Below are 10,814 nucleotides of genomic sequence, written 5' to 3'. Positions count from 1 at the left end.
TATGACACCGTGTAACAATGATCGAGAACTCTTGTTTTCTCATTGTTATAGCTACAGATTTTCAACAACGATGATACTAAACTTACAACCTTTGGGATCATTGGAGTACTTGGAAGTGACGAATATTTCGAGTAATATTGAAGAACCAAGGATATCATGCATGTGGAAGTGAAGCTACAAAAGTTTATTTATCTATTTTTGTATTCCATATGTATTGACAGTTTTGTCACTAAAATTGACAAAAGGGGAGATTATTAGAGCACTGCTCGGTCGAACTCGCATGTGTTGCTATCTCAAGCATGTTTGTCAATATTAGTGATCAAAACTATAAATCTTGATTTCTAGTGTACTTATAGCTAAGTCTCGGACTAGGATAGAAAGTGTAGTTGAGATCAAGACTTCATGGCGATCATCATACAAAGAAGAAGAACTACTCAAGGAACTGGTGGAACTTCATCGACTAAAAGGTATGTGGAGAATTGAACTTATCTATCACTCAAAAGTCTATCTACTCTATCTACTATCTTGAGACAAAAGTCGTATTGCTATATAGACTATGATTATACACATTTGCTATTTCGAGTCGAGTTTATCTCGCTTATCTATTTCTCGAAATATGTGTTGGAAAGCTTTCGCTTTGTCCAAGTTCATCTTTACTAGTGACGAAAGTCATATTAGTTTCAATTATTTGAAAATCGCTTTGACGAAAAATAGCTCGTGAACAACAACTATATAACGTCCTCTAAGAATGTTTCAATGATTGAAATGAGAGTTTAGAATATATAACCTTGGAAGGATATAAATGTGGTAACACATACGTGTGTAAGTCCTTATTCCTTGAAACAAAGTATGCGTACTTTGCTTCTTAGGAAAACTGGAACTAAAGTCCGCATACCAGTACGCGCATTGTCGGAAGTTCACATCCCGTGAATTTCTGCTGGAGTTTGTGAACTGAAAACAAACTTATTCCGGATACTTAAGTCCGCGTACTAGTATGCGTACTTAAGTTGGTTATTTTCTAAAAACGGTTATTCGTGAACTTAAACTTATATAAACTAAGGAATGCATACTTGCAAACCGTGGCAATAAAGTTCATGGATTGATTCGATTGAATCAAATCGTTTTTGCATCGATTGTGTATTGTATACTTCTATAAGATCTAAGCAATTGAACAACTCTCTAACTAGTTCATTTGAGTCATTTGAACTAGTTGTGGTAAAGAAGAATATGGTTGATATGAAAGTGCTCATATGGATAACTATTTGGTTAACCACTGTTGAACCAACTAAGTGTACATGTTTGGGTACGGTTACACAAACCTAAATAAACGTGCATTTTATTTGTGTGTAACTAGCTAAGTTCGATCTAACGGTTGAAAGATATTATCTTGAATCTAATCAGGTTTTCATCTAACGGTGAATATTGAATGCTTTGTTACCAAGGTAACTTAGATTGCAAATCCTGATTTGAAAGTCTATATAAAGGAGAACTCTAACAACTGGGAAACCTAATCCCCACACCTTATGTGTGATACTAGTTGTATTAGATAGAGTCAGTTCTCCTTTAACCTTAGGTATCTTCTCGAGACCCTGTAGGTTAATGACTTGAAGAATTCATTGGGATTTTGAAGCCAGACCCAACTACTTTCTTTGTAGTTGTGTGATCTGAACTTGTTGTTTCTATCGTGTTTGAGTACAATCGTAAGATTGGATTGAGATTGATTTCTTCTATAGTCAAGATATAAAAGAAGTCACAAACACCTTCGTCTCATAGTTTGTTATTCCTCAATATCTTCTTTCACTGGTCGATTAAGATTATTGCGAGGTGATTGATAATTCTAGGCTGTTCTTCGGGAATATAAGTCCGGGTTATCAGTTGGTTCTTGTTCACCCTGATTTATCAAAAGATGGAGCAAAACTCGTAGGTATTTCTGTGGGAGATAGATTTATCTATTACCATAGACTTTTCTGTGTGATACATATTTGTTTATTAAAGTCTTTGACTTTGGGTCGTAGCAACTCTTAGTTGTGGGTGAGATCAGCTAAGGGAATCAAGTGCGTAGTATCCTGCTAGGATCAGATACGTAAGGAGCGCAATTTTACCTTATATTAGTGTGAGATTGGTTGGGGTTCAACTACAGTTCAGATCAAAGTTAGTTTGTAGTAGGCTAGTGTCTGTAGCGGCTTAATACGGTGTGTGTTCAATCTGGACTAGGTCCGGGGTTTTTATGCATTTCCGGTTTCCTCGTTAACAAAACTTCTGGTGTCTGTGTTATTTCTTTTCCGCATTGTATTTTTTTATATAATTGAAATATCACAGGTTGTGCGTTGAATCGATCAATTGGGAAATCCAACCTTCGGTTGTTTACTGAAATTGATTGATCCTTGAACATTGGTCTTTGGTACCTTTCAAGTAGTTTCTATTGTATTCAATTAGACTCGCATATTTCTATTTTCTTGAGTAATTATTGAATCAAGAAAGTGAGATATAACTCTTTGATATACTTTTATTAAGATTGAGTCTTGCTGAGTAGTTGATTCTCTTAAAAGTATATTGGAGTTAGTCCATGCAGATTGCTAAGCGAAATATTGGGTGTGGTTGTTAGACCCACGCTTTTTCAAATGGCATGGAATAGTGATATATGTCATTGATGTTATTTAGGAATGTTTCGAATTGATCTAGACAAAAATATAGAACTACTGAAAATTTGGATACAGGACAGTATGCATACCAGTTTCACAAACTGGGAAAACTGTTGTAGGTCCGGATACCCAATACATGTATCGGCGTAGCTATAGTTTGGCAGCGACTTAGTGGTACGCATACCCGGTATCCATACCATAAAAAGTCTGTGAACTCGTGAACCTGGAATAGTACGCATACCTAGTATGTGTACCGAAAGAGAACTGTTGATATTGAAACCTGTGTGGTATCCATACCCGGTACGCAAACCGAAACAGTTTTGTATGTTCCGGAACATATATTTGTCTTAAGGGTACACATAACCGATACATGTACCATGACAAATATAGTCAGAAACAAGGTTGAAGTACACGTACTTACCCTGTCGAATATTTTCAGATGCACATAAAATTATTTCTATGAGATAATTAGCATTTGAATAAATCTCTAGGAACACTACATAGACATGATTGATCATATTATAACATATGGTTGTGATTCAAACTTAAAGTATTAAGTGTTTATGAAAATGTTTAAGCTTATATTTCAATCGGCTAGTTTCGGCAAACCGTTTATGTACAATGTCTTTGTATACGGTTCGGTTACGGTTCATCCTAACCAGAATGTATATCTTGATATGTCAATCACATTTCAAAGATTTATCTGACCGTGGATATATTTTGCATGGTTCCAAAGCTAACTTATCTTAAACCTAAAGCAACGTATGCTTTGAAAGTATATAAAAGTGGAACCTCAAGCAATTGGGATCCTTGAATCCCGACAATATCTTTGCATGTCCTAGTTGTAAACTAGATTCGTCCTATTCCTAAAAACCTTTTAGGGTTTAGCGACTAAAAAGACTTCATAAGGCTTCGTGAATCCAGGTCCAACTATCTTTATCTTGATAGTTCGAGTATCCTGATCTTGTTTGATTGTTGAGCTCGCTCCATCAATCAAGATAGAGAGATATCATAAAGTTCTCTTCGACTCAGACTTTGTTGATTCCACAAGTTTAATACTTGTGAGGTGAATAATAATCTAGGCTGCTCTTCGGGAAAACAAATCCGGATTTTGAGGTTAGCTAGACTTTGTCTCATCTTAATCTACGATCAAAAAGGAAATTACCATATAGGCCTATCTGTTGGAGGAAGATTGGTTTAAAGTCTTCAATTGAGTTAAAGAAACTCTTAGGATGTAAAGGACGTCAGCTAAGGGAATCAATTGCGCAGAGTCCTGCTGGGATTTAAGAGGCTTAAGGAACGCGAATGTAATTGAATTATTGTGATGGTCTAATTCGGTCTCAACTACATTCCAGTCCGAAGTTAATTGGTAGTAGGCTAGTGTCTGTAGCGGCTTAATACAGTTTGGTGTTCAATCTGGACTAGGTCCCGAGGTTTTTCTTCATTTGCGTTTTCCTCGTTAACAAAATTTCTGGTGTCTGTGCAATTTGTTTTTTCGCATTATATTGTTTATCTTTATAATTGAAATATCACAGGTTGTACATTAATCAATCAAAGTAGATATATTCATCCTTGTTTGTTTGATACGACTTGATTGATTCTTGGATATTGATCTTTGGAATCATCCAAGTACTCCCATATACAAATTAGGTTCACGGGATTGTCTCTATGAACTTTCTGATTTTGAAAGAAAGAGATATAACTCTAAATATTATTCCTTAATTGAGATTCATTAAGTTGAACTCTCGGAATTGTATTTAAGTTAGTCCATACATTTTCCTGAGAAAAAGTTGGTGGTGTATTTTTGTACACCTATGTTTTCACTTCCCATGCGTGAGAATGGTCTCCTAGACCAGTAGGACGCCACTCATTCCCATCTCATCTTTTGAGAGTTCCAAAAGTTTAAGAGAATTAGGATTTTGACGAAAATAGCCTTAATTCAATTGTTCGACAAAGAAAGGGATTTCTCTTAAAAGAAAGTGAGACGAACCTCTCCCTACTCACTTGTCTGGTCCCTCATACATGTCTCTCAGATTTTTTTTCTATCTTCACTCTTCAATAGAAACGATCTCTTAAAGGATTAAAACCAAAATAATCTTATTTCAAAATTTTGAGTATTTTCAAAGAAAAGGTCCCCAATACAACTAGAGACCAACCAAGCCCTTCTACTCATTAGACGGCCTCATATATGTGAAGAATAAAATATCTAGGTTTTTAAAGAGGAACGGGATTGAAACAAAATCCAAAAGGCAGAATTTCATAGAAAATAAAGGAAATTAAATTTGACTCGAACAAGTAGGTTCGAGTTCGTAAATTCTAAAAGCAGGACCATACACGTGTCACTATATTTCTCTCGAGCCGTGTACATCTCTAAGTAAACCGACAGGCTCTTTTATGCCAAATAAAAATCAAACTCATAGTGGTTTTGACGAAAATACATATAGTTTCAAAAGTAGGTATGTTTAGTTAAGTAATAATGGTTTGGTTTATAACTTTGCAAGTGGAACATGTATATAATCCAACTCCGATGAAGCAGAAGCTAAGAGCTTGCAGAGAAGCCACAACATGGGCCAGAGACAGTGGTTAGATAATATAATTTTTCTAAATGATAATCTTAATGTTATTAACGGAATGAAGAAAAAAATTCTCGTTGTCAATTGGAGAAATAAAGCTTTTCTATATATCAACAATTCCGCTGTTTTTTTAATATTATTATTATATCAAAAGCGATTATAGATTTTAGCGGATAAATTAGCTAAATACTTGAATAGGTTTGAAAATCAAGAAAAGAGATTCTAAGTGTTGGGTAAAAGTAAGAAAATTTCATTTCAAAATGATGTTTGTAACTCAAACAATGTAATTGCTTTTTCCTAGTTGGCTAGTTTGGGGCCTAGTACCATTATTTGGGTCTATAGATTTCCACATCCACCCAATGGATAAGATACGAGGTGTCTAAATTTGCTGAAACTACCAATTTACCTACTAAAAGATATTGATACTACTAATTTACCCCCATTAACTCTTAATAATAAAACTTAAAAACAAAATCAGATTTTCATTTCCATCCCCTCATAAACCGATTCTTCTCCCTTTTTTTTCATTTCTTTGAAACCAAAACATCGCCGATTATCGCAGATCCAAAAACGATTAATCGTTTTCTTCTTTTATAAAATGAAGAAAAAAACAAGATTCAAACATGCCACTAACAAGAATTATCCTAGTGCGAGTAATCCCGGAATTGTTCAAGTGATTGGAAACAAACCGATGAAGAGAACGGTTGAGGAAGATGAACCATATTTGATCCCACAAGAGGAGGAAATGGGTCGAATTAGGTACTCTTCTATCAACCCAATCCTATAAACTAGGTTTTAGTTACATGCAATCACTCCAAAATCGAAAATTTTGAAATAAAAAATTTATGGGTTTCCCAAAATTGGACGATGTTAATGTACTTGTGAACAGATTCTTTGTAGAAACAGTTGATATTCTTGGTCCCATATCCCGATTGTACTGTTGTTTTCTGGTTCGAGAAATTTGAACCAGAATCGGGCAATGATAATGTCCACATATCCCGACTCAGTTACTGTTGGGATAATCGTTTTTCTGTAACTTTTTTTTTTAGAATCAGATTATATATGTGTCCACATAAACCAGTTGTATAGCCTTTGAATTCTTATCTACTTAGCCCATACTCAGGGTATGTGACCAAGAATAAAAACCGATTGTTGACTGTAATGTTAGAATCGGGTTTTACATGTGTATCTAGTAAAACGATTCTTGTAAGAAAAAACGCCCATTTTTTTCTGTTATTTTTTTCGTTGGAATCGGACTACATGACCACTTATACAATCCGATTGTTAGGTGTTATGTTAGGAATCAGATTTTAAATGTGTATCGAGTAAACCGATTGTATACCTTTAATTCAAAATTATGCATTCAATTCCATTATTGTTTGTCACTTATCTCCGTATTCTATGGGCCAAACAAGGACAAGAAACAAAAGCAAGTCGAAAAGAAATATAAGAGGAAAATGACTTTGATTCTCCTTGTAGTTTGGGACCTCGTCGAAAGGGAGGTCAAAATTTAAATGCTTCCCACCGAAGGGGATCGGGGAGTAAAGCCAAAGGGATCCACATCAATGACCCACCACCTCAAGCGGAGCAACCAAGACAAGAAGAATCTGATTCTGATACACCTATTGAAGAAGGAGGTAGTGATAGAGAAGTTGCTGAAGAAGAAAGTGGTAAGGAGGAAGTTAATGAAGAAGAAAGTGGTGGAGAGGAGATAAATAAATAAGAAAGTGGTGGCAAGGAAGGTGATGAAGAAAGTGAGGATGAAGAAAGTGAGAATGAAGGTGATGAAGAGATATGATAAGTTCAAGAACAAGTCCAAGGAGGAGAAGTTCAACAACAAGTCCAAGGATGAGAAGTTCAAAAACAAGTCTAAGGAGGAGACGGTCAAGAACAAGGTAAGACATATGGTCCAAACAAGAAGAAAGGAAGCCACATGCCCGACACGCTGAAGATGTTTCTCGCGGCCCTGATGATCCTGTTTTAAGATTACCCGGTGATGGAGGACGGGTGTTATGGGGGTACAAAGAGAGTTGGATACCATAGTACCTACCTAAACCTTATGCTATGTAACATAAAACTTATTATTTGTGTAGTGTTTTGATTATTTTCCATCGGATTTTTTTTTATTTTATAGGATCACGAGGATGCCGTTCGTCGTATGAATTCAGGAACGTCAGTGAGTATGATGAATAATTGGCCACTGGAAGGACTGGAATGAACCGTTAGAGAAGTTGAGGAAGTAGCCCATCTAGTCAAATCTACGTGGTTGATGCATGCGGTTGAAAATTTGGATCTTGGTTACGACAAACCTCTTTGTTCCGCCTTTGTCGAGAGATACTACGGGGAAACAGATACTTTGCATCTTTCATTTGGAGAAATGACGATAATTACAAATGATGCAAAGTTCATTATCGGGCTAAGCATAGATGGTAAATCCGTGAAGCATGAAGGCTACGCGCAAGAGCTTGAATGGGACAAGATTTACGCGTTCACCAAGAATGTGTTCCAATGGGATGAGGATATGACCAAGTCACGTGTGCTAGTAGGCAAAGCAAAGCATAGGATATTCTATCTCTCGAAGTTGAGGGACCTCTTCATGGGAACAAAGAAACTTCATGCAGAGGGAAAAGAGGTGACCAAAGAACGTATATTCTCCACAGCCAATGCTTATGTCCTCTACATCCTAGCATCTGTTATTTTTCCTGATGTTTCCGGTGCCCGTGTGAACGCCAACTTTATTCAGATGTTGCAGCCATTTGACAAGATTCACGAATACTCTTGGGGCACTTTCATCCTTGCACACTCGTTGAACGAGTTGAGAAAGGCTTATAGGGTTGATAGAAACCAAATCGGAGGGACTACGGGTTTTCTGCAGAAGTGGATATATTTGCACTTCCCAATATTTGCTGAAAAGGCTTTTAAGAACAGAGAATGGGGCGATAAATTTTACGGGGACATGTACATCTACAACAGTAATGAAAAGTCCCAAGATGAGGTTTATCTGAAGTTGAGACGCCAGTTGGACAACTTAACGACAAAAGATGTTGTCTTTGACCCTTACAAAAATGATTTGGCCAAAGGAAAAGGAAAGATGGTTGGGTGCACCGAGCAAGATAGTTATTTTGGGACTTTGTTTCACCCAAAAATATATGTAATGTACAACCCAACGAGAGTCGCAAGACAATGCAGATACGTACAAAATATACCAAAGGAGCACAAGGAGTTTACAATCGATGATAAGAAAAAGAGAGTCATTTGATAATGATATTGAGATCGTTCACGACCCTTTACCATCATCTGAATATTGGGAAGACAAAAGGTTCAAAGGATATGGTATGAATGGTCGATCGAGAAAAGATAATGAGGCAATTCTGGGTTACATGTGTTAGAACACTTCTCGGTCGAACTCGCAAGCATTGCTATCTCAAGCTTGTTTGTCAAGTTTAGTTACTAAAACTGTAAGTCTTGATTTCTATTCTACTTATAACTATGTCTAGGATTAGGATATAATGTGTAGTTTAGCTTTAGACTTCACGGCGTTCATCGATTGAAGATGAAGAACTACTAAGGGGATCTTGTGGAACGTCATCAGTAAAAGGTATGTGGAGACTTGAACTCATCTATCACTTAGAAGTCTATTTATATTCTATCTCCTATTGAGACAAAAGTCGTATAACTATATAGACTTTATTTTATACACATTTGATATTTCGAGGTGAGCTTAACTCGCTTACATATTTCTCGAAATATGTGTTGGTAAGCTTTCGCTTTAACCAAGTTCATCTTTTATTATTGAGAAAGTCAAAAGATGATCATGTGAAAATCACATGGTAACATCTTACATGATTTGCGTGAGACAGTCATTTGATGAAAATTGCTTTGAAGCTAATAGTTTGTGTGAGACAGCTATTCTCGTCTTCTAAGAATGTTTCAATAATTAAAATGGAGTTTAGAACAATTAACCATTGATTGGACATAACACAGTATGCGTACTTGTATGCTCACTGTTGCAAGTTACTCCAAGTCCGAGAACCATAGTTAGCATACCCATATGCGTACTGGTTTAACAGTTGAAGTCCGGGAACTTAGTATGCATACCCGTATGCGTACTGGCTTAATAGTTTAAGTCCGGAAATTTAGTATGCGTACCCATTTGCATACTAATTCAACTGAGTTCGGTCATGAACGATAGTATGCTACCAGTTTGCATACTGGCGAACAGACCAAGTTCGGAACTCTAAGTATGCGTACCCGTTCGCATACTTGAGTGGGTTATGTTCTAACATCGGTTCATTCGTGAATAAATACATTTATATAATAAAGAACGCAATATTTTGCAAACCATGACTATAATGTTCATGAATTGATTCGAGTGAAAAAAATCGATTTTTCTTCAATTGTGTTGTATACTTCTATGAGAATATAAACAATTGAATAACTCTATAACTAGTTTCATTTGAGTCATTTGAACTAGTTGTGATAAAGATGAACAAGGTTGATATTGAAAGTGTTCATATGGTTAACTTCGGTTAACTATTGTTGAGACAACTAAGTGCACATGTTTAGGTACGGTTACCATCTAAATTAAGGCAAATTTCATTTGTGTGTAACAAGCTAAGTTCAATATAACGGTTGAAATATATTAGCTTGACCCTAATCAGGTTTTCATCTAACAGTGAATATTTAATGCTTTATTACCAAGGTAACACTGATTGCAAACCCTGATTTGAAGATTATATAAGAGAGAACTCTAGCTACTGGGAAACCTAATACCTATACCTCCTGTGTGATACTAGTTGCGACTAGAGTCTATTCTCCTTTAACTTGGGTTTTTCTAAAATCATTATAGGTTAACGAATTAAAGGCTTCATTGGGATTCTGAAGCAAAAACAAACTATTTTCTCTATAGTTGCGTGTTCTGATCTTACTTTGTTCTATCGTATTGAGTACTATCTTCTCTAAGATTTGCTCGAGATTCAATCTTCGATAGGTAAGATAAAAAGTAGTCACAAACATCTTCGTCTTACCGTTTGTGATTTCACAATATCTTGTTCCGGTACCATACGGTTAAGATCATTGTGAGGTGATTGATATTACTAGGTTGTTCTTCGGGAATATAAGTCAGGTGTATGAATTGGTTCCTGTTCACCTTGATTTATCAAAAAACGGAACAAAAACTCGTAGGTATTTATGTGGGAGACAGATTTGTCTATTCAATAGACTTTTATGTGTGAGACAGATTTTTTTATCAAGTCTTCGACTTTGGGTTGTAGCAACTCTTAGTTGTGGGTGAGATAAGCTAATGGAATCAAGTGCGTAGAGTCCCGCTGGGATTCAGAGGCGTAAGGAACGCGATTGTACCTTAATCAGTGTTAGATTGGTTAGGGCTTAACTACATTTCAGTCCGAAGTTAACTTGTAGTAGGCTAGAGTCTGTAGCGGCTTAATACAATGTGGTGTTCATATCTGGACTAGGTCCCTGGGTTTTTCTGCATCTGCGGTTTCTCGTTAACAAAATTTCTGGTGTCTGTGTTATTTCTTTTCCGCATTTAATTTTTATATAATTGAAATATCACAGGTTGTGCTTAGTTCAATCAATT

At 36.1% G+C, this 10,814-nt stretch overlaps 1 protein-coding gene across 1 annotated transcript; it reads left to right on the top strand.

The window, feature by feature from the left end:
* The first annotated feature begins 7,484 nt into the window (after positions 1–7,484).
* LOC113315426 (protein MAINTENANCE OF MERISTEMS-like) lies at positions 7,485–8,474 on the top strand. Its single transcript, XM_026563702.1, has one exon. The coding sequence runs from the start codon at positions 7,485–7,487 to the stop codon at positions 8,472–8,474; it is 990 nt and encodes a 329-aa protein (XP_026419487.1).
* Positions 8,475–10,814: the final 2,340 nt, after the last annotated feature.

Source organism: Papaver somniferum, chromosome 10 (genome assembly GCF_003573695.1).
Source record: "Papaver somniferum cultivar HN1 chromosome 10, ASM357369v1, whole genome shotgun sequence".
Classification (NCBI taxonomy): Eukaryota; Viridiplantae; Streptophyta; class Magnoliopsida; order Ranunculales; family Papaveraceae; genus Papaver; species Papaver somniferum.
This window is presented reverse-complemented; position numbering and strand designations above follow the sequence as displayed.

What these genes read in the sequence shown, in the direction of transcription:
- LOC113315426 (XM_026563702.1), top strand. Translation starts at nt 7,485, where the DNA reads ATGCATGCGGTTGAAAATTTGGATCTTGGTTACGACAAACCTCTTTGT.